Here is a 27,119-nt window from a genome sequence, read left to right on the forward strand (position 1 = left end):
CGCCCGAAGAGTATGATGTTTGGGTAGCCTGAGGTTAATCCAGTTACGACATTTGATTGGAATAAAACGTTCTGACCGCGAACACGTTCGTACGCAGCAGCATGCACACGGAAGGTGTATTCGCCGACGAGTATAGCTTTGAAAAGGAAAAGGGAAAATTGAGTCGATTCCTTCCCGATTAGCTGGACTTCCGAACGCGGTAAAACTCGTACCAGAAATTACGATATAATTGTACTCTAAACAAATGAACGAACATGATGGGAGGTGTAATTTGGACGGGTCTTGCGACATGTGCGGCGAGCCATTACGGAAAAGGTGTCGTTAGTTTCGAATTAACGGAGGGAAGACGAAAAAAGGGGAAACGGAGGGTCCAAAGGGAGTGGGAAAATTTTCAGTTTTTTCTTCCTTTCGGGAGACGTGACGAAAGTTATTAATTCGAGCTTTTACTTTTCCGCTTCGTCTCGTACTCGTCGCAACATTTTTTCGTTAAATTCAACTTCAAAAATGCAGCTCTTCTTTCCGGCTTCCAGCATACTTCGAGGGGACCGACCTTTGCTGCGTAGTTTTCAAATCGCGGTGGGAGAGCGTTTGATTCGCATTTTCATTTCGCTTTTATACACTCCTGAAATACCGTGAAAAACCTCGAGCGATTTAAAAAGGCTCGCATTTTCAAGAGGACCTTCCAATAAATTCAAACGAATCTCTCCGCTCAATCGGATTATGCAAAAATTGCAAATTTATGCAGATTTTCTGTTTGCCGCTCAGCTATTTTTCCGAGTCGAGTCAAACCCGGCAATCTTCTTTCTACTGTAATACGCAATTGTGGTATTTTTTATAATATTTTATGTTATACGCGATCTCATTTTTTCCCCGACTTCTATGCCTTTGATCCCGCCCAGTCAACGACTTACTTACTCGTGCTTTATTACTTGAGAGAAAAAATAAATACAAATTTTTTATCGATTTCCTCAATCGTGCTGTTTCCGAGAGAATTTTCGATTCTCCGAGCGATTTTTTTCCGGTCTACGTTCCTTCATTTGTAGCCGAGTGGAGCAAAATATTTCAAAAGGATGCGGAAACAGAAAATATAATCGTAAAATAAATGTGCTTCGTAGAAAATTTGTTGGGCCGGATGTAGGAGAAAGTGTGAGCTGAAAAATGGGAGCGCGAAGTTCTTCGTTTACCTCCGAGATTGAAAAATCTTTGCTGGCAGTATTTTCAATGCGTACATTCAACATTCGACGCGTACACGTCAGCTCGAGAGGAATTTTTGGTCCAGAGGTAAAACGTTCCGTGTGAAGAATAGGCGAAAAGTGTTGCGCCTATCGAGCGAGAAAATCTCGAGTCGGTGCACTGTGCGAGAAGATTAAAAAAGGCAAAATCCCACTCGTTGCGTAGAAAAGAAAGGAAAGAGAGAGAGAGAGAGAGAGGAGAGCCGCGGGAGCGAGAACACGAAACAGTGTGCGGAGCATAAAAGTGGCCGGGAGGAAAAGGAAATAGAGACTAATTGTAAAAGATCGAGAGTAGGCGAGACTCCTTGTTGGTTTCTCTCGTTCCCCGTGGTGAAACCTCGGGAATCCCTCGATCAGATGTCCATCCGATAAGCGTTGGGAATTTCTGTACGTGGCAATCGAAGCGTGAACGAGAACGAAGCGCGCGTTCGACCGAGCGAGTTACGTACTCTCTTTCTCTCTCCGTCGTCTCCTCAACGTCGAGTCTATAACGACTGTATACCGCTATTAAATGCACTGTGTGCACCCTCGGTAATGATACAACAGCCACCAAAAGTATGGCGCAATTCGTCAAAATACTGCTTCTCCTTTGCAAGTTCACCGTCATCATCATTCTTTTTTCAATCAAAAACTACCCGGATCAAATTTTCGCTCCTACGAAACGGAAAGAATCTCCCGTTGACTTGGATCGATATTGAAATATATACGCGGAAGTTCGTGGTTTCGAGTTTTCGAATGGATTCCCCCTCGAAGGAGACAAGCGGAAGATTATTTTTTTAATCGTATCGTTCGTTCAAGCAGTCCGATTCAATTTCGAGGTTATGTATCCTCGCGAGATACGGAGTTGGAATCGTTCCCCGAACCCGTGAAATCGGCACATCAAAAAAATATATGAAATTCGTCGACTTTATTAAGTATTTATCCGTCTAATGAAGAGCGTTTTTGAGCTTTGCAAAAATTGGGCGTATTGAAACTTTTGAGGGTTACTGTAATCGAAGAATAAGTGCGTGAGTGCATGCGAGTTTGTTCGCTGCAGCTATATAAACAGCACTAAAGACACATGGGTACCAGCGTGGTGGATACGTACGCAGAGGCTGACTGTTGAAGCGCACTACACGAAACGGCTGCTGCCAAACTACTAAAAGGGTTTCCTCTCTCGTTTTCTCTAGCTCTCGGTCTCGCTTTTGCTCTCATCAGGTAAACGTTGATGAAACTTGAGAATCCTCTGTCACTGCTCCATCTAGCCGGCTCGCGAACAAAGCATTTCCGATACGGTGACATATGTCTCTCGCATCTTTCGTGCGCCCTCTCGAGCAAAAGCTGTTTCGAATCTTGTATCATTTCTCTTTGATCCCACGTAATAGCCCGGATTATCCTCGTGAGCCTCCGACCGGAGCTTATTATGAGAGAATATCGTTCATATATACAGACATTCAGTAGCTTGTAAATATGCCGTGCACGAGACACGAAACGGATAAATATTGTCATATTCGTCGATAACCTATCAAAACTTTCGACTTTACAAAGAGGCTCTTTTCTCTCTTCGTTTGTGTGTGTTTTTTTCCCAGTCTGCTGTTGAAGGAAGCATAAATCGTGTGTGTATATCAATGAAAATATTTCTCGCGACATTCTATCGACATTCGTCACGACTGTTTGTCCCTCGCGCCCACGAAAATGATACAATAACATCGTAATAACAGAGGACAGATGCGCCGTGGATCTGTAACGAGCGGAATGAGAGCCATCTCGAAATTCAAACGACTCTTTATTGACTATGTCCAATCCATTCACAAGTATAGTCTTTGATGAGCGTTCAAATGCTACTCGAATAATGGGGGCGAGCTAACGAACGTAAACATGCATGAAAGTGTGACAGACGTTAAAATCGTTGGCATATAGCTCAACAACGAAATATGTACATCGATTATTAACCGGCCATTAACTAATGTCGACACGGGAATTATCAATTCTTTTTATTGTTCCGGAATAATCCACTCGATATTTGCTCGTTACTTTTACACCTTGCATTCAAAGTTGAGTATTCGTCAGATAGAATTGATTTTTGATGATAATAATATTGTTTGCATCACACAGTGATGAACGCTGCTTTCTCGTCGATTGACATTTTCCCCCGTTCTCTAAATTTGTTCACCGTCACATTTTTCGGTTATCAGCATAAAAGTGTTTTAAAAGAGAAATTTTACGTATCATTTCAGTCTCAATCCGTTACGATCAAACGGATATCGTGAGTCAAGTGAAAATATTAGCTTTGAGATGTTTTTTTTTTTTTTTTCATAAAAGCAACCTCAGGAATGAGAGAAATTCGAGGCTTTGACATTCACACCGCAATCATGGATTCTGTGGCAGGGGGCAGAATAATGTATGAGCATCCGAGCGACATTGACTGTGCAGCTATTTAGCTTCCTTTCGTTTTCAAACCCTCTCTCGCTGCCTCTCTACTTCCCTCACTGTATTTCTCGCCACCAATCATCAACGCCGATAATTAGTGTGGCTGAAATCGATCCGAATTTCTCGTACAGAGGGATAAAAGCCAGAACGCAGGAAGCTTTTCGGAAAAGCTGACGTCTGCTTTCACGGAACTGAGTCGCTGCTCTTTCACTTCATCTCTCTTGCTCTTGTAACCCCTTTATTCCATATCGACAGTTACGTCCAATTATATCATCACTTTATGGACAGTTGGACGTATCGACGAAGCTTTCGACACTCGTATTAGATAAAGCGTTGCAGTGCAGCATAGAGGGGCAGCGTACCCACTCGAAACAAAGTTAAAAAAGAGAAGGAGAGAGAGGGAAAAAAACAAATAGAAATCGTAAAGAGGAAAGCAGTTAGCCAATCGATGTCCACCCGCCGTGACGTGCGCAAACATCTCTGCGTCTATTTGCTCACTCTCCCAAGCTCTCCCCGCGTCCCTCAGCCCTTTGCCAACGCTCTTTCATCTGAAAGTTAGCGGTTTTCTTTAGAGCCTCTATTTCATTTACCCAAAGTCGAGAAACTTTGGCGACTTCTCCTTAATTATCCCATACGGCCAAGATTCCAGAAAAAAATCAACCTCCCTCGCTTCGAAAGGTTTCTCGTGCATTTTCGGATTATCCCATTTCACACAATCGTCGTTGAATCCGTTATATTATTGAAGAACTGTCCGATGAAGAATTAATGATGAAGAAGCATCCACCGGCCTCGATATCTCCATTTCTGTCTCTCATTATCTCTCTTCCTCCCTCTCCATTTCTCGCATTTGGGCCACCGGTTTAACTCGAAATGCAACGCCAGCAGCGACACGTCTAGCTAGTTCCGATTGGATGGACTGAATTGTAATTACCGGAGAAACTAATGACCCCATCCGATCTTCCTCCCTTTCGCCCTCTCGAAACTACGCTTTGCCGATATTCGGAGTTGCCAACTGAGCACCGCAGCTAATTCATATCTACGATATTAATGAAGAATTAGTACTGCCGAATTAATCATTCTCAGTGTAATAAGAACTCACCGCTCCCCTTTTGTATCGTCGCCCATTCTCCAATATTTTCAAACTATTGCAAAATCGAGTCAAACTTTTTTTCTCACATTTATTCTTTACGCCGTTCTCTCGAATATTGCGGGGAGTAACAACATTTTTCAATTCATTGAATAAGCTGTTAACAATATTTCAAGTAAGCTTACAATCAAGCGACTACAAATATTGTAACACACCTCATCGGTCTCGGACACGGCAAACTCGTTTTAGAAAAGTAACAAAAGTCGAAATTTAACGACTGCAGAATAGTACGAGGTTATGCGTAGTGTTTATTCTGCTGATTTTTTCGCGACCGGCGCTACGTCCTCTTGTAAGCATCCAGAAAACGCTTTTCCGCGTCACTAGAAGCGATCAAAATGAGGAAAGAAGGTGTACCACAGCGCAGAACGAATCTGTAAGGAAAAAACCATGCCGATTGAAACGGGTTATATTTTTATATCTTAAATCTTCATAAATCATTGCTGCCAGGAGGGAGAAAAGAAAAGAACTATAAACAATGTACTAGAATGTGTAAAAGAATGTACTAGAGTTTGAAATGAAATTTTTCGAAAATTATCATAAATTGGTTTTGCGATAAAGTTTTTTCAAGGACGTCGATTCTTACTTCTTATGTTCGAGGATGCTACTGAGAGGTCGGCTGACGTCGACTTTGTGAACGGAACTTTTGTTCGGACCTTCAAAATATACGTTCAAATTAGGAAGAATGTAACGTTTTTCACGATCCCATTCGGGTGGTTCTTCAAAGAGGTCTTCCAACTGATCCATGAATCTGGAAGTAAAAAAATATTTCTTTTATACAATCAGTGCTGAAATCGTTGCAATAGGAACTAGTGATGCGGGATACATACGGCGTGTCCTCGTAGAAATTCTGAATGAAATCAGTTTGTAGAGTCTCGGGATAGAGAATCGTAACAGGCCAAATCAAACGACCAGCTCTATCCAATCGAACTCTGTGCTGAGCCAATTGAGGCACCAGGGGCACGAGATCTCGAAGCTCAAAGTCCTCTTTCCCTTCGGGGATTTCGACATTAATTTTTTTCTCACGGATTATCCTCATCACTTTGTCTTCCTCTTTTTCCGCTTTTTTCGATAACACTTCCTGCATCCTCACATTTCGCTGCTCTTTTTTCTATTAAAAATCAATATTCGTCGTGTAAACGAAATCGACGCGCTCGGACAATTGAATTAACCTATTTCGGTGCAAATTCGCTTACTCGTTCCATTATCGCTTGACTCTTGAGTACCGATATTGGTTTGCTTGGTGAATACAGCTCCAGATATTTGTCACAAAGCTCGATACATTTATCGTAGTTTTTTATCCGGAAACAACACGTTGCTGCTCTGTTGTGTGCCTTTGAATATTTTGGGTCTAGCTTCATTGCATGTTCACTGTCGTATAAACTTGACCTACGAATAAATTTTGCAATTATTAAGATTTATATAATTCATTCAACTTGAATTTCGTCAAATACATCATTTCATTCCAGAAGACGAAGAAAGAATTGAGGGAAATTAATTATAAGATGAAAGTTCCTTTTCAAATGCAAAAGCACGTCATTTTCCTGTCTCAATTTCGGAAATAATTTCAGTTCGAAAATTGTAAATTTTAGAAAAAAGAAGCCAGGTTTCAGTACAAAGTTGTGAAAATTTTCAACATTTTAGTCTCACAAACATGCACTTTCCACATGAAAGTTGCGATTCCCTTCATGTTCTCTTTGGTTATAATTAAATTTGAAAAGAAAGTGAAGCATTTATTTGGTTGTGAGTTTAAAAAAAAACGTTAATCGAAATGCTTGAAAAAATAGTTACATTAACTTCATTCAAGTAATTCAGTCATCGATAATAAAAAGACTGATTCAGACGATTGTCATCCCAGCTTCGATGTTCTAGTAAAATTTTCTTTCAATTCTAGCATTTGTGAAATACTGGATATGAAAAGTCTCGAACAAAAGGTTTTCCAATAATGAAAAATAATAAAAAGTTCTCTACTGATAATCATACTGCTTGTCATAAGAGTCAAGTAGAAATTAAATCATTTTATGAGCATAGTGATGCCTTTTCAGTGAATGATTTATAAGAGAACAATTTACATCACTTTTTATAGTCATAGGTATATTCTTATTTTTGAAGTATAATTTGACATACCTATAATTTTGGAGCATGAAATTGGCAGCAGCTCTATTGTTGTAAAGTTGTGCCATCAGAGCATTGTCTTTGCATTTTGTTTTAATTCCTTCCGTATAGCTCAGAATCGCCAGGCGATAATTCTTGTACTTGTAATTGTAATTACCATCCTCTTTATAACTGACGGCAAGTTCTATAGAAAGAAGTGATTGTGGTAATTGGAATTATGGTTTCTTGTAAAACATAGTATTTAAAAATAATGTTCAATTGAAGTGACAAACCTTCGGGTGTATTATCTTCGGTACTGTATTTTAGTTGTTGTAAACCCTCCATAAGCGGTGAAACTGGTTCTCCAGCCTTTGGCACTTCTTTCATGAAGAATGGATGTTTTTCCATTTCTTCTTGCCAACGATCCTCTGGCCATCCTTCGGTATAGGATTTTTTCTCCAAACTATTTATATACTCGTCGAGCTCTGAATCTAGTTTTGCTGCCAACTCTAATCGCTCCTCTTCGGTCCATTTTTTATTTTCTTTCCCAACTTTTTCTTCCATAGACACTGTAATACACAATATTCTTCATTATTATTAGTTATATTATTAATTTATTACTTTGCTTCTAGGTTAAATGTGCAATTTCTCACTATTTATTGCTTCAGATTAATTTATTGATGAGAGTTTATTGTTTTATTCCCGAAGTAAGAAAATGCAAGAATTTGTAATTATACTTAGTAAAATAACGTCAACAACAACGACTGAACACGTGTTCGGCGCGGCAATCAAAAAATACTACAGCTCGCTCACGTTCATCAGATGGTTTACAAATAATGAATACTTACATTCAGTAAGGCGTAAGTTCGAGCATTCCAAACTGAAGAATCGAGTATATGACGACTCTTTATATGCTAACAGGCTAGAACCGGTGTTCCGTGGCTAGAACCCAAAAAGTTTTTTGTGCTGCCATCTAACGATGAAAGTAAAAACTCTTCAACCCTGAATGGATAATTCATTTTTCGAAGGTTATATTATATCGGTATATATTTATCGTAACACTTAAAAATCAATGTCGATGATATACATTATAGATATCCAGTAGGATTTATCTTATCGGCATTCTCACATATGCATTATTATTTTTATTAAAATTATACTAAACGATATCTCATCAATGCAATCGTGATTTGTTGTACGATGATATCTTATAAAAATCTTATCAAGCGCCTTATGGGAAGTTATAAGTGAAAATAAAATTGATAAATTTATCTCCCAACTGAACGCTATAGCAGAAATGTCTATTTATCGCAGCTGATACACTTGGACAACTCACAGTGTGCCGCACGAGATCACGCGGTTTTCTTTTCTCCCTCCCGCCCGAGTGCACTGAGTTATTTCGGAACGGGTGTCGTGATCCAGTGCTCGTTCTTATCCCATACAAGTTGGATCATTTGCTTCTCATATCGCCCGATTAACCCGGAAAAGAAGCGAATTCTCTCAAAAATATTTCTATCTGAGAGGGTTCATGATTATTTTCATTTATCACCGATCGTTGAGGATTTTTTAACGTCACATTCGTTTTACCGTATAGTATCTATAAATTTTTCCTAAAAAATGAGTGAAACAAGATTCACAGATGTTAAACTAGGACCACCTATTGAAGTATTTGCCCTTCAAAAGTCCTTCGTTGATGATCCTCACGAAAACAAATGTAGCTTGACAATCGGCGGTGAGTTATTTTTTGGTATCATTCGATCAATAATCTTTGTTTTTAGAATTGTTACGACGTATGCATAGCTGTCGGATTTATTCGTTATTTACCGGTAAACTGACTCACATGTATTTTATCCTTATCTCACTATAACCTGTCGCTTCCATAACTGTTAAATTAATTCCACCTCGAAAATTATCTCGTCTATAAACGCAATGAGAATTGATTGCACAATGTGGATACGACTCTATGACGTTGGTGTTTTTTTTCTGGAACGTTTTATGAAAATGACCTTCATAACCCTGTTCTTTCTGACAAGCATATTTTAATGTTCGTTGCATCATAAGCATGATAATACTAGGCAAATCAGTTCAATTTTTATCCCTTTTTATAAGAGTAATATTTTATCAATGAAATATTTTACAAACAGAACATTATTCATTCTTCGTTCACTAATTATCAATGATTATTCATTATCATGTTTTTGCCTCATTTTTATTTCCCAATAAATTCTTCAAGCACATCTGTACTCCACAACTCTAAGAGAAATCAGTGAAGCAATATTGTATTGCTCAACGTTATCAGTTGTTCATGAGTTTCAAATGTTGATATTTTTTCACTAGGGATAAATCAATGAATAATTCTTGAAAGTCTTTTAAAACTTGTCAAATGTTCACTCACATTTGCACAAAAATTTAGTCTTAAGGATCTGATATGTTATTGAGTACTTGCAAAAGACAACACCCTATTTGGTTTCCAGAGCCCAGAATGCATTGTTGGACATGAGTTTTCTATACGAAGTTCATTCACTTTTGTCTAGGAGCAGTCAGGAATTCATCAATTCTTCTTGAATAAAGTCGTTTGTTATTAGTCTCCATGGAAAACACAAATTAGAAGTCATTAAAAATAAGCTAATGACGAAATAATTAAGTGTAGTAACCAGTGGGTACTAACCGGCGTCTTATTTTATCATAGCCTACAGGGAAGTTTCAAAAATATCTTAGCTCTGGAAACTGATATCATTTACAAAATGTTGAAGTTTTAGGAAAATTTGAAATGATAGCGGCGTCGAATGAATTTCTGTAAAAATGATACAAATAACAATATTGGTATAATTTACAGCGTATAGAACAAGTGAAGGCAAACCTTGGGTTCTGCCAGTGGTACGAAAAGTGGAAAAATCTCTGGCTTCGGATGAACTGCAAAATCATGAGTACCTGCCAGTTTTAGGACTGGAAGCTTTTAGTCAAGCAGCAGTCAATATTCTTTTGGGCCCAAATTCTCCCATTGTTCTCCAGGGTAAAGCATTTGGTGTTCAGAGTCTCTCTGGCACAGGAGCTTTGCGAGTCGGCGCTGATTTCCTCGCTCGCATTCTTCACTACGATACATTTTACTACAGCACACCAACGTGGGGTAAGAAATTGATAAAAGTAATAATTCATACGCATCATGAAGAACATGGAGTTTGATCATTTCTGCATGAAGTAAAATTTCACTGTACACAGAGAATCACAAATTGATTTTCACCAATGCCGGATTCAAGAAAGCTTGTGAATATCGTTACTGGCATCCTGAGACTCGTGGAGTCGACATCGAAGGAATGCTTCAAGATCTTCGAGATGCACCCGCGAACGCAGTCATAATCCTTCATGCTTGTGCTCACAATCCCACCGGCTGTGACCCCACGCCTGAACAATGGAAAAGAATAGCCGATGTGATTGAAGAGAAAAAACTCTTCACCTTTTTCGACAGCGCTTACCAAGTATGCATTCGGAAATATGAATACTTTCCCACCATCTGAGACAGTTGATCTAATCAATTTTCGATACAGGGCTTTGCAAGCGGCGACCTTGATCGCGATGCTTACGCAGTTCGCCTCTTTGCTGAGAGGGGTATGGAATTTTTGTGCGCTCAAAGTTTCGCTAAGAATTTCGGTCTCTATAACGAAAGAGCTGGCAATCTCGTCGTTGTTATGAACAATACCAAACAAATTGTTCAGGTCAAGTCACAGTTGACTCTCATCGTTCGTGGAATGTACAGCAATCCACCGAATCATGGAGCTCGCATCGTGGCAACAGTTTTGAACAATCCTGATCTGTTTGCTGAATGGTAAACTAATGAAATTTCATTATTTATGTATCTGGTTTGTGAAGTATTCAGATAGAAAAAATGAACTGTGCATACTCTCAGAACTCTGAATTAGATACGACTAAATTTGAATTGTTGAAAAGTTGTACATTCAAAAGAGTAATGCACTTTTTTTCATTTTATATATGAACAGAAAGATTCTCATTTCAGGAAGGGTCATATCCGCGTAATGTCTTCCAGAATAAAAGCCATGCGAGCTAGTCTTTACGAAAAATTACAAGAATTAGGAACTCCTGGATCTTGGGAGCACATTACATCTCAAATCGGAATGTTTTCTTATACTGGATTGACCGGTGAGTAAAAATTTTAAAAGTTGTTTCAATAAGAAATAAATACCGATTTATTTTTGACACGTTTGTTATAATTTTACAGAGAGACAAGTAGAACATTTGAGAGAACACTTCCACATTTATATGCTGCGCAGTGGAAGAATAAATATGTGTGGATTAAATGAAAAGAATATGGATTACGTTGCAAAAGCATTTCACGAAACAATTCTCAAGTTTCCATCCTCGTAGAAGGTTCGTAAGGATTTATCATTCGTGCGAAACGCCTGAATGATGAATTGTTAAGGATTCTCAACTCCGAATTGGTAGATCACAGCTAGACTACATATATAATTAGTTCAAACGATCACGAAACAAAAATCAAGAAATCGAACAACCCGGAAGAACCTCAGTAGATTCTCGGGCAACATAACTACCTCAAACCAACGAAACACGAGGTTTTTCAAGAATTAATCAAGTTCAAAGCGTACTTTACATACGTACACGACAATGACGATATCTCAAGTACAGATGATCATTCTTTTATTGACCGATGACCAACTCTAGAGTGGTATGATTGAATCCGTTATCTATCTCTTTGTTTTGTGTTTTTAGTGTCAAATTGACTTGCAATGAATCCAGCTAATTTTTGTGCCAAAATAAATCGTACTACTTACAACATTCACAATCGGTTGTAGCAAGCTCCGTAAATTCAATGCAAGTAAACGAAATTAGTATTTATGCTCGCGTATACATTACAGAGAGCGATCACAATCCGGACGCATTTTGACGAAGAACGAAAAATATGTTCAAAACTGCCAGACGAATAGCAACGCGTGATCGCTTTCACTTTAAAATTTAAACATTTCCACTATTCATATGATACTGTCATAAATGTACTGCATCTCGTGTAAAGCTGAAGCTAAAAATTATCTAATTTTTCAAGAAGTGCTCTGAAAGTACTAAAATTTTGCCTGTTTCCGGAGGAAAGATATTTTTTATTTGAAAACGTAAAAATAAAATGGATTCAGCCAAATAATTATCAATGACGCTGAAGTTTGTTGCAACGTTGGAGTCCAACGAAATGATGTAAAAAAACCCTCCAATAATTCCAGTAATTCTCCAATTTCATTCCCTGTCGAATTTGCAATTCGTAGTTTTTCAACCCGCACCGATACTTCGTGAAATAAAAAATTAGTGAATTACAAATGTTTTTTCCGTTCATTTCGTTGGACTCCAACGTTGCAAACTTCTTAGCATCGTATCAATTATAGCCCATGAATAATGCGGGTGAAATTCCAAAATATTGGAACGGTCGTTTACGCTGCCAAAATAAAGATACACAATTTTTCTTTGTGACCAAATTGTATCAGGGTTGAGGAAAAACGAACACATAAATTTTATCTATGCGTCTGATGAGGCAAACGCGTTAGGGACTAGCAGAGAAAACCCTTATATTTTCTGAAACATCTACACTGGGAAAAAATTTTATGAGCAGTAGTATTATTCCACAGAAAACACCAAAAAATAGTAAAAATAATGGAGTGGGGAATAGGAAAAAAGGATAAAGTAGGCGACCAAAAAAAGGAAATAGTTTTAGGGAGAGAGAATAAGCGAATCCTCGGAGTATGGAGGATGCATTTCAATGAATAATTGAGCATTTCCATAGTGGTTGGTGATTAGAATCTTTGTTATTATATGATGTATAAAAAAAAACATGTATGTCTTACGTTTCTCGTTAAGTTTGTTAATTGTCCGCATATCGATCTCACTTTGATATGCGAGTCGAACATTGAAAGTAAACAGCAACAAAAAACGAATTATTGCAATGTACAAATAAATAATATGATGCTATTAGAAAAGAAATGACATTCGCCTTTTTTTGCCCTTTCATTTGTACATGTTATAAGTCAAGCTTAATTTGGATGAGGCTGAAGTTTGCAACGTTGGAGTCCAACGAAATGACTTAAAAAAATTTCAGTAATTCTCTAATTTCGTTTCCTGTCGAATTTCCAATTCGCAGTTTTTCAACCTGCACTGGTACTTTTTGAAATAAAAAATTGGTTAATTAAAAATGTTTTTTTCCCTCATTTCGTTGGACTCCAACGTTGCAAACTTCAGCATTGTCAATTTGGAGAATGAACTAACGCCTTACGAATTAAAATGATTAATCCTAGAAAAGCCCAAAATGATTGATCCAGGATTAGCTGACCTAGTTTATCAGCAACATCAGTTAAACGTGATTTAACGAATTGAATTCGATTGTTTGATTTAGATAAGTTTTGAAGAGTAAATGAATAATATAGTAGAATTGGAAATTGGAAAAATAGAACGAATTGCATCCACTTTTTATTAATTTTGTCCATATTTACACAATGTACAAGTAACTAATAATAAATAAATAAATGCGAATAATCAGTTATAATCAATTATTCCATTTGGAAACTTTCTTTTTAAACGTTTCCTTGCCATCCGATTCCACCGCGGTGTAAAAACCCATACCCTCGTATTTCGAACGCATGTAAAATATGTAGCCGGCACATCCAGTCATCGCCGCAATACCCAGTCCCATTATTATCATGTTCTATATCAAATAAATATGTCAAGATGAATACGGTACTTGAAAATATACGTTCTCATTTTTTTTTACTCACAGGTCGTGTATACAATTCGAAATTAACCGCCCGAAAGAGCATTGTTGTCCTCATTGACCTCAGACCATCTCCTGGCTGAGGGTTCTGTGGTTTGTTTTCCATTATGATTTCTCAGAAATTGATTGAATAAAAATGTCGATAAATAAGACTATTTATATTTAAATCTTTTGATGCTAATAGCTAATACTTTGCATACAAGAACGTACGAATTCTACAAAAACAAAACTAGGCGTCAGCAGCGGTATGAACAGCTGATCTATTAAATGAAATTGACTGCAGTTGAGTCTTGAACAGTCTTGAACACACTTCCGTGAACTTAGCTGAATGATTTTGAATTTCTGACTTTTTTGGGTACATTCTATTTGGACGCTGACAGCGTCGTTAAGAGGATGGATCAGTCGGTATATCGCAACCGTGAGTGCGAGAGAGATAGCTGCAAATTTCGAAATCGAAATTCTTTGACACAGTTTAACCGATTAAAAAAAGGCTCTGTCAGTCGATTTTTGCCATCGTTCTGCGTAGGCTGACAGAGCCTTTTTTTAATCGGTCAAACTGTGTCAGAGAATTTCAATTTCGAAAATTCCAAGTGAGGTTAGTCGACTGATCCATACTCTTAATAGCGCTATTTGAGCGCTATTTTGCGTTCGACTTGGCGTTGTAAACGCTACAAGCGTTTAGATGGGTGCGTTTAGAATTGTATTCTCAACGCTCCCGACGTTCAAGTGGTTGAACGCATCCACATAGAGAATCGTTTGTTATCTCTGTTATCGTACTACTGCTTGTTTCGCTGTCTTCACTTTTCGATGAATCCAGTGTTATTTCGTCGAGTAATTAAAAAAGAACAAGATCACTTGTTGGTTCCGCCCGTACAGCATCGAAATCGTAAAGACGTATTTAAGACGTCTTTTAGACGTGAAGACATCGTATAGACGTCTTAAATACGTCTTTACGATTTCGGTGCTGTACGGGCGCCTTTTTGTAATCGTACCAAGTCGAACATGATGTGAACGCAACCAGTGTTACCGCGCTCACTTCAAATCGAACACGTTTTAGCGTTATTATAGCGTTATTAACGCTATTAACATTAACATTAACGCTGTCAGCGTCCAAGTAGAATGTACCCTTTGTGGTATTCATTTCTCGGGCGTTTATTAATAGAAAAATCAAAAATAGTAATCCATGTAAAATTAACCATTTTTGTTTCAATTTTGAGATATCCAAAATGCGCGCGATCATTTATTAGTTGCGAATTTTATAATTAACAAGGTTGGCGCATATGTTCATGAGAATAATATTACACACAGAAAAAAACATTTTGTTTCAAGTCAGCTTATTTTTTCAATTTTTAAAATGATTACAAAAAGTTTGGTATGTTTTTATATTTATATATTCGTGGATCCTCGCTGTCTTTTTTCTTCACGATCGCTATACGTTCTCTTTAATTGAACACAGTATTAACTTCGTCATCACCCAGTCACAATATTTTTTAACAAAAACTCACTTTGGTTCAAGTTTCGTTTAAATAACAGACCTTAATGATATTCGATTCTTGTTGAATATTGCTTTATTGCTTTTCTCATATTTGTGTCCCGTCAGTACCTTCAATAAGCTTCAAACTCTTCAAGGGAGTGTTTTGACACTCCCATTATCCGAAAGTGTCAAAATTGTTGACATAATTAGTTATATCATTATTATTATCATTCCGTCTTTAATAAAATAAGGAAAAATGTGCAATATATTGTTGAGTCCCAGTTGGAATATTTGTGCCACGTGATATTCAATCTCCTGATGATTTATTTATCGCTACTTAACCTCAAACATGACGCCTCTAATTAATTTGATATCGTGTAGTATAATAGGTGAATAAATAAACATACAATCAATATTTATCCTCGTAAATATACAATATTTTTTCTATAATTCATTTTCTATGATGTTATTTACAGAAAAAGATTGCAATGGAGATGTATTGTGGACTTGGTCCTATCCTGCTGTCACTGACACCCAGAAATCTTATGTTACAAGGAAATGGAACTCTCGTACCAAACAAAATAGCATTCAGTCTTTTATAGGAGCAAGACTAGACAATGCTTGGATTTATATTCACAGCAGCGAAGCTATCGCAGCCAACAAATTGCCAAGAGTTAGTGTTTTTCCATTTTTTTAAATAATAAAAATTCCATCTTGAAATCAAATACACTTTCAATATTGATTAAGTAAAAATCTATTCTAATTAATATATACAAATTGGACAAATCACATCACCGATAAAATGTTTAGAAAGTGAATTCCAACAAATTCATAATGTTTTGTTATTGATCAGGTAAAGTGTTGTGCTGTAGTGCTCATCACCAAGGATTTCAATCCCCATGACTATCAGGAACTGTGCAGAATAATGAATAATTCATATTGCGAATCGGGTGATCCTACCGAAGTTTTGAGGCATTACTTGGCTGCATTTTCTGAAGGTCTTGTACGTGATTCGAAAGGCAATGCGTTGCACCAATTTGACGGAGAGTGGCGAATGAATAACAATCATGCCAAAAAATTAATAAGAACTTTCGAATTGGAAACAATTTTGATATACACAGCAATTTTGTTGAAAAAAAAAATTGTCATTTATCATCACAGTCTTGAAGAACTGTTCGGATGGATCGAAACTTTTCCTACTTTGATGAAGCATCGCAAAGTAACTGACAATCTTTTTCCCTGGATTGATCTTGTTCAGGATGAGCTTTCAGAACTCAAAGTGAATATGCTACCAAATATACCTCAATGATATTTCAATATTTTCCTACTGAGTAGTTAAAAATTTCATTTCTTCTGCAGAGCTATTCGTACTACATTGCCGGATGTCGAGACAGTTCTATTTCTTCAAAACCAGAATTATTTGATTTATTGGTAAACATTCCAGCTAGAGAAATTACCGTTGCTTCACACGCGAAAGGTAAACATTTGAAATTTAATCCAGATCTTTGGAAAACAAGTTTTTATTGTGATTTCCATGAATTTCCAGAGAGTCTAACTATGACAAAAGCCCACAAGGAAATCGCGTTATTCATGGTGCAACTCTGTGAAAAGGATGACGACAACAAAGGGCAAATAATCAACGAGATCGCTGAGAAGACTCAAGATCTTTTGAGTCAATTGAAGACTCTAGCAATGTTAGAACCTACAGAAGGGAAAAAAGTTCTTTCTTCTGTTAAAAGTATTCGTGAACGCGATTTACCACCGGCGGTAGAAAATTTTTTGATAAACTTGGGTATGGCAGAAAATCTATTTCCTATCTGATTATTTTCATTTATAACTCAATCCGTTTATCCAAAAGTATCTGATATTAAAAAAACTCATCAAGCGATGCATTTATTTAATAACTGTCATCAGCATTTGTTCCTCGACTGATAGAATCTTGGTTGGAAAAATCTCAAACTCAGAGAATCTTTGAATTGTATATCTATTTTTTATTGATCGGTATCGGAATTTAATAAAGGTTTTTTTGGCTTCAATAACAAGCACATGTACACAATGCACCCTTAGAAACATTTTATTTCAATTAATATTATAAAATATTTACAGGAACGTATATTTTTTCTTCAATCGTTGCACGTCTGTATTATGTTATATCCTTGTAACATATTAAAATAAATCACTTTGATTTTTTGTCACATAAAATAACGCATTTCTTAAACTTATGCAGAATACAACATTTGTAAATCGGTCAATTACCGAAATTTGGTTTTCTCTTCATTCTTCTATTATCATCGTTACAATTATCATTATTATTATTATTATTATTTTCATATAATCTACACATGAGGACAGTTATTAGGAACCAAGTGTCTCGCGCGACATGCTTGCATGAGTATTATTTACAAACCGATCCACAATTTTTTCAACTTTTCTTCCTGAATTTTGTCTGTTATTTTGAATCTTCAATGAGATTTCCTATTGTTTTTATCTCTAGCAAAAATGGTCCCAATTTAGGGGCTTCAGAATGGAATGATTTTTTCATCTGGCTTGAATCGCATCACGATTATAGTTACTATTTCTCCCGATTGTTCGATGCAAATCTCAGGGTTTTTCATCCAGAGCGTCTTTTATTCACAGTCTTCAAATTTTGGTTTATGCCGCGTGGTGGAACGAAGTGACCTTCGAAGCACATTTCACATTTTCACGCTTTGCAGTATCCAACACATGAATAAATACTTTAATGAATAAATAAATAAATAAATAAATAAATAAATAAATGGACGATCAATACATTCGCTAGAAATACAGCAGGTGATGAAAACTAATTTTAAAAAGCGTGACATCGTTATACTCTTTTGACTAGATTGACGAACGGTAATTTTTCAATTGAACTATGATTTTAGATTCGAAGTGAAAAAAATTTCAAATTCATAAGCGAATGACGGTGCAGTTTCGCTCTAGAAATCCACGATATTTTTTTCTCGCAAATAGAAGTCATTGTTGAGGGCATAAAATATAAAAAAATGTTCTATCTTGGAGCGAGCAGCAACGTTCGAGTTATATTTTTGTTTCATTTTAATAATATTTCCGTACTTTGAAAAATAGGCGAGTGTTTTTATTTGTGTTTGAAGTAAAGCGGTCTTTTGTCCCAAACGAGGTTTTTACAGCCAATTTTGTTGATACACTAAGCAAAAGTGAAGTTGCTCTGGGTCAATTTGGATTCCTCTTGCCTCGACGTCATTGTCCCCGAGTTTCGTAGACCTGATCTTGGGCAATGCCCATAATTTTTGCCTCCCATCATCATTCGACCCTCTTTCTATTCCTTTCGTTTTTCATTTCTCTTTTCAGCCTGGCACACTCTGCCGAGTTAGGCGTGATTTGATCTGCCGAACATCTTTTTTATCGGCGCGTTATAGTTCCCTCTTTTTTGACGGTTCCATTAGCGGCAAAACGAATCTCTGAGCCCTAAAACGTAACAATAGAACATTCTCACTGATCACGTGGAAAACAAAATCGTTTTTTTTTTTTTTCTTAAAAATTATTTTTCAAATAAATTTCAAGCGTCGCACCCTATTTTTTTCTCAACTCCAGAAAAACTTGTGATAAATAACGATGCTTGATTATTCCGAGAAATTTATTTTCAACCATCATTCATTTTTCATATGAAAATTAATCATATTAATCCCTAATTTCATCAAAACTATAAATAATAAAAAAAAGCTTGATAACAAAAACGTTTTTTTTATACAATCCCGACATTGGGTCTCGTGCCTTCGTTAAAAAAATAAATGGTTGCGCCATCGGAGACACAACGACGTCCTTTTTCTCACGAGTTCCCCCCTCCCTCCTCCCTCTCTTCCTTTCTCATTCTCATTTTTCTTACCCCTAAAACTGCATCGGTCAAATTCCCCGGGCTTGATTCGGATATAGTCGAGAGTGTATTTTTCTGGTCGTTAAACCCGCAGCTATATAGGAATAAAATGAATTTCTATCTTTCGCCGAGAGGAGAGAACGTGCAAGAGAATCGTAACGTAAATCACGGACGTGGGAAGACAACCGGGAGGACGCGATAAATCTTTTGGTTTTCTCTCTCTCTCTCTTCCTCATTTTCTGGGCCTTTGGGATTCCTTGGTTGAATGTGTACATACGGTACATATTTTATCTGAGCAGGGGCAACGATTTCTGCCAAAAGTCAACCAAGCTCTAACGATAAATAAGTTGCCACGCGAGACTTCCGGCTCAAGTTATCATTCCCCATATCCCCGACTCCGATAAACCACTAATTACTTATTCACTCGAATTTTCACTCTCGTTAGACCAAAATGCTTGTATACAGCCCGAATTTTTCTCCCACGCCCACGGATTTTACGCCACAATGAGGTCCAAACTAACGAATGGCACAGCGCCTTCGATACCTTCAACAAAAAGTTCAACGAAGCCCACTGTTGTTTCTGTATCATATGAAAATCCAGAAAAACATTCGGTCAAGTGAAATGACATCGCTGTTGTTTCTCATTTCGATGAAATTATTACTTCTTCTTGTATTTTTCCACGTTCAGTGGTGTGTATTCGAAAGCCAAGCTAGTGTACTGAAAAATTTCTCCATCATTATTTTAGGTAAACTTGTCGCGAATTTATGATTTTAATGAGAGAAAAAAAAATAAAAAAATTTAAAAAAAAACAGTTCGATATATGCAACGAATCACTTGAAAGAATAATTTGCGATTTCGTCGATGTGACTAGAGAAAAAAAACTCTGACTGAATACCCACTAAAAATCGTGTTCCATCGTGGAATGACGTAAAACCGTTTGTCGGTTTATTTTATTTAAAAAACATAACACGAAAGTCGTTGTAAAAGAGAGAAGGAAAAAATAATAAGCTAAACGTAGCTCTCCTGTTTGTGCTGACTATTTCTAATAATACTTCCGGTAACAGCGGAAAAGAGTGGCAATCTTATAGCCTGTTTTTCGTTGTGAACATTAGGGACCTGATTGATGCTGGAGCTTTTGTTGCTGCTGTGGCGTCTCCAGAAGTCGGAATGATTGCTGCTGCAATTGGTAGATCCGGTGGTGTGAGTTCTCGCGCGGCTCAACGTTTGATTCGCTTTTTTTCTTCGGTTGACACCGAGGCCGCACAGCCTGAGGAATCCGTCCCGGAATTTCGTCGACATGAGGTTGTAGAGTATCGGATTTATCGCTGAATTGAGATAGAGCATAACTCGACACAAGTAAAGAAGACAGAAGTAGCCCTCGATGCCAAGTTTGACGATTGTCTTCGAGGGTGTGACGAGCACCCACAGGGTGAAAGCACGGAAGGGCAATAGGCAAACGAAGAAACAGAGGACGACAGTCCCGAGCATGAGGACAACTTGCTTCCTGTACTTGAGTAAATTATTCGCTGGTTCCCGGCTTATCGCAGGGTTTGCCATTAAATGTCGTGCTATTACGGTGTAAAGTACAACGAGAATAATCAATGGTATTATGAAGAATATTATTATCGTCGTTAGGATAAACCCGACCATCCATGGCGTGTTCGCTTGCGTCTGACACGTTGGAAATTCGAAACCGTCCTCGTCGTGTTCTATGACGTAGTCTACCATCGAAAGAATCGGGCTGAAATCACACGTAACGATCATCGATCAATATCACGTCCAAAAGTCTCGTCAATTAACACCAATTAATAAACCAATTGCATATTTTATTTCTGCCAGAAAAGCCACTTCGTCTGGCTTTTCGCTGATTTTTCTTTCATTTTATCATTTGCCATGGGAATAAGGGGTTCGTGGGGATTGAATTATTCATTAATTTTACAACAGGAATAACGACATTAAATATTTATTTTATCTATCGAAACCAAACATTATTCAACGGTAAGAGATACTTAATCAATGTATTATATAGGTCGCATGCAACAAAAAAGGCACAGATACTGAGCTGGCGAATTATCTGCGCCAAGAATCGATGTCGAGTGCACCTTCCTCAGTGTTTTATACTCCATTTCATTATTTTTTCGTGTTTCCAGAGTTAAAGGACGTTTTTTTCGATTGACCGAAGGAGTATGTGAATGTAAAATTTTTCCCCTCGATCCGTGCATGCTCGAATCTCCATGAGAATGCTTCATCTCTTTTTGGTGGCTCTAAAATACTTTATGGCTGATCGAGCGATTTTTTAACCGTAGATCGTCATTCGTGGCGAGATAATTCGTTCGTTTGCAAGTAGCCATGAAATATAATACGGTGATTCAGTTGAATCATTATCGTGCTACATCGAACGTCGATATTTCCATAATTTATTAGGATTTTCGAGACAACAGCGTTTTGAAATAAATACGGGAGAGCCCAAAATGAATTTTTCCAAACATTTTTTCTATCATGCTCACGACACTAAAAGCGTTCTCTGGTAAAAAAAAATCTGGGTCTCTCAGAGCGATGTCCTTGCTCCGGAGGGTATTTCGACATCGCTTCTGATTTTCACCCTCCCCAACGTTGACCCCGATATCGGTTACGATGAAATGAATAATATACGACTAGAGATTCTCCTGTGGACGGCGGTTGCGCGAGAAAGAGCAATATAATCATAAGAAACTATTAAAACTTTGACAAGTCTTATTGAAGAAGTTCAATAAGAGGTTATTATCGAGTTTGAACCGAGCTGATGAAGCAAAAAAGTAAAAATACTCGAAAACGACACTTTCTCGTCTCTTGTTCCAAGATGTTGATAACAACATTGAGCATTTTTCAATTGAACATGAAAAAAATTGCGTCCCGTTATTGGTTTGCGATCTGCTGATTCAACGACTACGAATCTAGTTGAAAATTCTCCGAATTTTGTACGTTCGTGAGCGAATATTGCGAAAATTAGTTAAAATCATGATTTCGTACTTGATTACTAAAAAAATGTACTAGCTCAGTTAGACTAAAAAATGAGCGAGACCAGAATTCTCATTCGCGAATATTCCGAGGGCGCCTCGAAGAATGTAAATGATTTGAAAACATAGCGAACGATAGCGTCGTTTTCGGAACGATGAGGACTCGAGAGGGAGCCCTGTGTCATAAAAAATCCTCTTGTTGCTCGTCGACGACTCTCCTGGAGATTCTCGTTGCGTTGAGGGTACTTCGAATGGTGCTCCGCTCGGAATTTCGTCGTTTCCGTAATCCACATATTTTCAAAAACCCGAGTCTGAATTTGGTGCTCATGAGGTTGTAGAGAATTGGATTAATCGCGCTGTTGAGATAAAACATAATGCGACAGAAGTAAACGATGTTGAGGAGAGTGTCGTTGTCGATCGCTTGAACGTTTTCCGGGGGCGCGAGGACGAGATAAAAGGTGAGTGTCTTGAAAGGGGCGAGACACACGAAGAAACTGAACACAACAGTCAGTAGCATAAGTATCACTTGTTTTCTCGCTCGCGCGTGATAATTTTCGCTCGTACTGGAAGCCCGCGAATGATCGAGGATCAGATGTCTCACGATCACCGAATACAGCACCACCAGTAGTAAGAGAGGCACGATGAAGAATACCAGCACGAGTAGAAGGAAGAATGCTGTCGTGGCCGAAGTGTTTGCCAGCATTAAGCAAACCGGAATGTTCCGTGACTCGATATTCCCGTCGTCGTTTAGGTTGCTCTTCTTCATCGTCACTCTGACTACGCTATACTGCGATACCCAGATCATTGGACTGCAATCAACCAAGAATTAAAATACATTTTTGTTGGTATCGCTAGGCTTCGTGCGTTTTTTTTTCTCGTCTTATCTTGTTTTCTTTATTATTCCTTCACACGATTTTTGTATCCATCAATCACCCTGGTTGCAGTTCAATAATTTGAGTTAATTTTGACATCCGTACCAACTCTTATTCTACTATTGAAATTTTTTGTGCTATGTGACAAAATGCTTCGTAACTCGATGTCTAATGTCGACGTTGTTTCGACTGTAAAGCAGTTTTTCTTCGTTATGAATCTCAATTTTCAAGCACTTTTACCAGTGAACAATTGAGAGACACTGTTTCATCAGTGTTTTTGTATTCTCATACTCTTTTTTGAGCTCAGCTATAAGACTTTTGCTTACGAAGACTTGATGTGTTATACATTGATGAAAATAGTGTCTCTCGAGCGGGCAATAATAAAATAAAAGATGGAATAAGCGACAGTTTATTTTTCCACCTGAATGACGACGTTGCATTGCATAAAGTTTTCTTACGCACACGCTGCCTCTGATAAGTTTGCGGAAAACTTCACTCGAGCGTTGCTTTTTTTCCATGCATACAAATGGTGTTGTCCATAGATCGTGATGGCATGAATCGTTTATTTTCATAACGCTAAGCGGGGCAAGGAAATATTATTAATTGTCTGAAATTGAAATATTTTCTTAATTCGAAAATTTGTTTTCGAGAAAATGGTAATTTGAGAAAAATGATCCTGCACGCTTACTGCAGCTAAGTATTTAAAAAACCATCATAATGAAGCACTGCATCAGCAATACACAATAAAAAAAAGCAGAGCATGCATAAATTCAAGCTCACACCGACGCAGATAAGAGGACATTTGAGAAAAAACGGTAAGCCGGATTTTTATGAACGTGAGATACGCCATAGTCGTGTTGGAGCGGCGACTCAAAGTCTTAAGGGAGCAGGGAAAGGAAAATTGTATATACGAACTAATAAAAAAAAGCGGCACTTGCACTTTTGCGACTGTACGCGCCGAATCAACCTCGAGACCTTGTTTGAGGCTGCTCTCACACTCGAGTGGTTTATTTTCGATTTATGACTCTCGTATGTCTGGCTTGGATGTGGAAGAATTTGTAATATTTGCATCGGAGGAAAAAGCACCGGAGAGGAAATATCGAGAGTTAACCCAATTCGCGAGAAATACTTTGAAGTTATTTTTTGACCGAAGTATCAATCCCGGTGTCAAAGATTATTATACTTATTCGATTATTTGTACAAAATCTTGGATCGCTCGATTTTTCTCGATTCCAAGAGCTTCTCAACATTGGCTGTGCGATTTCCTGGAGGCGAGAAATCAACCAACGTGGCTTTCCCTCGTATTTATCACCGAAGGGGAAGCTCCGACGAAAACACAGTGGACAAATGGTTTCGAAAGAGCATCGTCGTCGGATAAAAGGTAACTAGAGAAGAAGTTTCGCATTCTCAGTTTTCTCTCCGAGCTTTCACGTGGGCGTGAAAACCTCGAGAGTACGAGAAGCCGAGGAAGCAACGAGAGCTTAAAAAAAGGAGCAAATTCCGCGTGCGCGAGCAAGCTTTTCCTGTCTCGGACCCTCACCGGTCCATTCCCACGCGGTGAAATAAAATATTGCAGTTTTTTGCTTGCCCGCACTTTACGAAGGGTCCCTCCGGGACAGTAGCATGGAGCTGGACATTTTCCTCGCAGCATTATCAATTTCTGTACACTTGCTTCTTTTTTTACAAGACTTTACCGTGACGCCAAGATGGACGTGTACGGAGCCCGGGCAAAAAGGGCAAACTTCGGAAAAAAACGTCAAAGGGGGTAAAAAACATTCAGCAACGAGGTTGTGCTGGACTCTCGAAAAGTGTTTTTCGACATAATGCAGACGAGCCGAGTGAAATCTGATAGCAATATATACCCGGTTTCTCTCAGCTGCTAGCAAATACTCTCGAGCTTTAAAACGGTTATTTCGACTTTTGTAGAAAATGCACGAGACCTCACAGGAAACAATTTCATCACAGCGACTCGACGTTTCCCCCTATTTATGCCAAAAGTCTATACAAAAACAAAAAAATGAAAAGAAACTTTACATTCATTCAATCTTAATCCCCAGACAAGTCATTGAATGAGCTCTCTTATAATAGGTAAGCCTCGAATCTCATTAGTGAGGTCGTTAACAGGTTTTTGGCTAATGGATTTGAGACTCAACTATATACGTGCGGACTAGCCGCGCGATAATTTCCGGTCTCTTGAGCTTGAAAAAAGGTAGTGAATGCGAGAGAAAGTGGAAAGTACTGGGCATGCGATTTTGTGTCTTAGGAAGCGTAGAATCTTTAAGGGTATACGTTTTTATGAGGCTGCACGAGATTGCTCCGGTCGAAGATATGGCCAAGAGGATATTTACCCTCTGGGGCGTATATTGTTACGAGTAGGGATGTAAGGGTGAATCGGCATGTGTTGAATGAAAGGACCAAAAGCAGCGAACCCATGAATTTTATGGGGTAAAAATCCAGACATAGCCAGCCCTCTCTCCATCTTTTTTTCTTCTCTTTCCAGCTTTTCTCCGCGAATATCGCAATGCTGATGTGTGTGAGGGCGTTCAAGTGTATTTACCACTAGGATGCATATGTTCTCACAATGTATCGTTGCGACGTTAGCGATTCAAGGGGATATGCGACGTTACATACTGCGTGATGCGTGGGTGGCCGTGTGTTGGAAAAGATTTAGGGGAGCGTGGGACGGTTGTTTTTATTAAGGGGTGACTTCGGTGGTAGAGAATTTTGGAAAATTCTTTAGATAAGTTTGCTGTAACGATAACGAGAAGCTTAATTAACAGCACGATCATTGATTCCGGTATGACTGAGCGGTGAAAAAAAATTTCACGTTGAAGAATATGAAACTCGCTTACACCGCTTCGCATTTACGCGAGAACGATCATTTTTTATTGTGAAAGCCCAAAAAGGAAGAAAAACTGGACGCTTCTATCGACTCGATTTAGCGATTTCGTAAAAAATCATCGACCCGTAACTTGATAGGGGTTTTCATATCACTAAACCGTTAGGCACGTGTTAGGTCAGCCCCTTTTATCACTTCCCACGCTTTCTTTGATGCCGTTTATTTTGATTCATTCAGTATTTCGGTCTCCTAGTACTTATGATGATTGTATGATTTAATCGAGCTAATTGAGTTTGCTGTTACAAAACATTGTGAGGGTTAGTTTCCTTGAAGAATGAAGAGAAAACAGTTGGGGCAAGTGATTTTTCATTTATCATCGCTTCACCATTCAGCCGAAGCTTCTCACTTAATTCTACTGAAAGTCATGAAATGGAGTTGTAAAAACTATGAAAGCAGAAACGTTTAAAAAATGAAATGACTATATTTCGCCTTCATCTGGAATGAAAATCCAATGAATCGTTGTTTTGTTTCATCATTCGGAAAACGATTTTTCTAGTTTCGAACTTACAAATAAGTGAGTTACGAAAATAATCAGCTTCGAGAATAATTTCATCCAATGGAAAGGAAAACTTTCGTGGAACAGAAACTTTTACATCGCTTGCATCTCCAGGTACATATCTTTCGAAAGAAATGAAGTGGAAACAGAGATTCGCAATTTATTTACGTATCAAGATACAATGGGATAAGTTTGTGTGGGTTTATTGAATGCATGAGTTTTACAGAGAAAGTATTGAAATGTGGCCGGTGGGCGCCATCTCGTCGAATGTTATTTTTTTTCCAGTCTTCATCGAGATCTTGGATCTCGTTCGATGAGGTTGAGGAAATCGAGGGTTTCTTATTATTTTCAAGAAGAGAAGGTGCAAAAAAATGCAGGATAAGCGAGAACGCCAGAACGAAAAACAAATCGTATAAAAAGTAAAAAGATAATAATCAAAAAAAAAAAAACAACCGCCACCTTATCGTCAGTTTTATCTTGTTCGTTACATTCTTACAAAACGATTCTTATCCGGAATTCATTTTATGTGTCACAAATTCATCGAATATTTATGATCGTGAAGCCGTTAAAAGTATAAGAAAATCTTTCGATCGACGTTACTGAAAGACTTTAGCGAATGGAACTCAATTTAATTTTGAATGAAAATGGAGTTAAATGTAATTTGGTCGTCGACAGTTCCGGCAAACGGAATCGAGGGAAGAGCAGTAAACGTCATATAAAGTAATATCGAACGCGCGATGGGCCAGCAGGTGCGGAGGTAAAAATTGACCAATTTCCGAACGTGGATTCTATTTTAACTGGCGAACCTTTCGCGAAAAGCCCTTCATGACATTTTCGTATTATACGGCCGCCC

The 27,119-nt window shown here is 38.0% G+C and overlaps 5 protein-coding genes across 15 annotated transcripts in view; 2 read left to right on the forward strand and 3 right to left on the reverse strand.

Moving 5' to 3' along the window:
• Nucleotides 1–3,477: 3,477 nt before the first annotated feature.
• Nucleotides 3,478–8,330, reverse strand: Dpit47 (DNA polymerase interacting tpr containing protein of 47kD). 5 transcript variants are annotated; one of them, XM_043433633.1, is made up of 9 exons: nt 8,216–8,330; nt 7,728–7,881; nt 7,173–7,448; nt 6,913–7,084; nt 5,982–6,174; nt 5,616–5,896; nt 5,372–5,536; nt 4,741–5,159; nt 3,478–4,677 (listed from the first exon to the last, which is right to left on the reverse strand). In XM_043433633.1, exons 3-8 carry the CDS (start codon nt 7,441–7,443, stop codon nt 5,066–5,068), a joined length of 1,176 nt encoding a protein of 391 aa, XP_043289568.1. In that variant the 5' UTR covers nt 7,444–7,448; nt 7,728–7,881; nt 8,216–8,330; the 3' UTR covers nt 3,478–4,677; nt 4,741–5,065. The 5 variants fall into 5 exon arrangements, with proteins under 5 accessions (XP_043289568.1, XP_043289570.1, XP_043289565.1 ...); XM_043433635.1 differs by having other exon boundaries at nt 7,728–7,821; nt 8,216–8,310; XM_043433630.1 differs by lacking the exons at nt 7,728–7,881; nt 8,216–8,330 and adding an exon at nt 7,533–7,694.
• Nucleotides 8,331–8,472: 142 nt separating this feature from the next.
• Got1 (Glutamate oxaloacetate transaminase 1) lies at nt 8,473–12,046 on the forward strand. The gene is made up of 6 exons (XM_043433629.1): nt 8,473–8,611; nt 9,716–10,006; nt 10,099–10,355; nt 10,425–10,702; nt 10,892–11,034; nt 11,114–12,046. Exons 1-6 carry the CDS (start codon nt 8,497–8,499, stop codon nt 11,257–11,259), a joined length of 1,230 nt encoding a protein of 409 aa, XP_043289564.1. The 5' UTR covers nt 8,473–8,496; the 3' UTR covers nt 11,260–12,046.
• A 1,297-nt stretch (nt 12,047–13,343) lies between these two features.
• LOC122419243 (small integral membrane protein 8) lies at nt 13,344–13,962 on the reverse strand. Its single transcript, XM_043433650.1, has 2 exons — nt 13,662–13,962; nt 13,344–13,591 (listed from the first exon to the last, which is right to left on the reverse strand). Exons 1-2 carry the CDS (start codon nt 13,761–13,763, stop codon nt 13,433–13,435), a joined length of 261 nt encoding a protein of 86 aa, XP_043289585.1. The 5' UTR covers nt 13,764–13,962; the 3' UTR covers nt 13,344–13,432.
• Nucleotides 13,963–15,063: 1,101 nt separating this feature from the next.
• Nucleotides 15,064–17,173, forward strand: LOC122419242 (DENN domain-containing protein 10-like). Its single transcript, XM_043433649.1, has 5 exons — nt 15,064–15,520; nt 15,608–15,804; nt 15,985–16,410; nt 16,491–16,608; nt 16,678–17,173. The coding sequence occupies exons 1-5, from the start codon at nt 15,481–15,483 to the stop codon at nt 16,950–16,952; spliced, it is 1,056 nt and encodes a 351-aa protein (XP_043289584.1). The 5' UTR covers nt 15,064–15,480; the 3' UTR covers nt 16,953–17,173.
• Nucleotides 17,174–17,189: 16 nt separating this feature from the next.
• LOC122419240 (growth hormone secretagogue receptor type 1-like) overlaps nt 17,190–27,119 on the reverse strand; it is a 57,676-nt gene continuing 47,746 nt past the window's right edge. For 5 of the 7 annotated variants that reach the window (XM_043433644.1, XM_043433643.1, XM_043433642.1 and 2 more), the window contains exon 7: nt 17,190–20,744. In XM_043433644.1, the coding sequence (XP_043289579.1) occupies nt 20,012–20,744 (733 nt within the window). In that variant the 3' untranslated portion in view covers nt 17,190–20,011. Of the gene's footprint in view, nt 20,745–20,950; nt 22,809–27,119 lie in introns of those variants that run through there. The other 2 variants (XM_043433645.1, XM_043433648.1) reach the window with 2 other exon arrangements.

This window comes from Venturia canescens, chromosome 1 (assembly GCF_019457755.1).
Source record: "Venturia canescens isolate UGA chromosome 1, ASM1945775v1, whole genome shotgun sequence".
NCBI lineage: Eukaryota > Metazoa > Arthropoda > Insecta > Hymenoptera > Ichneumonidae > Venturia > Venturia canescens.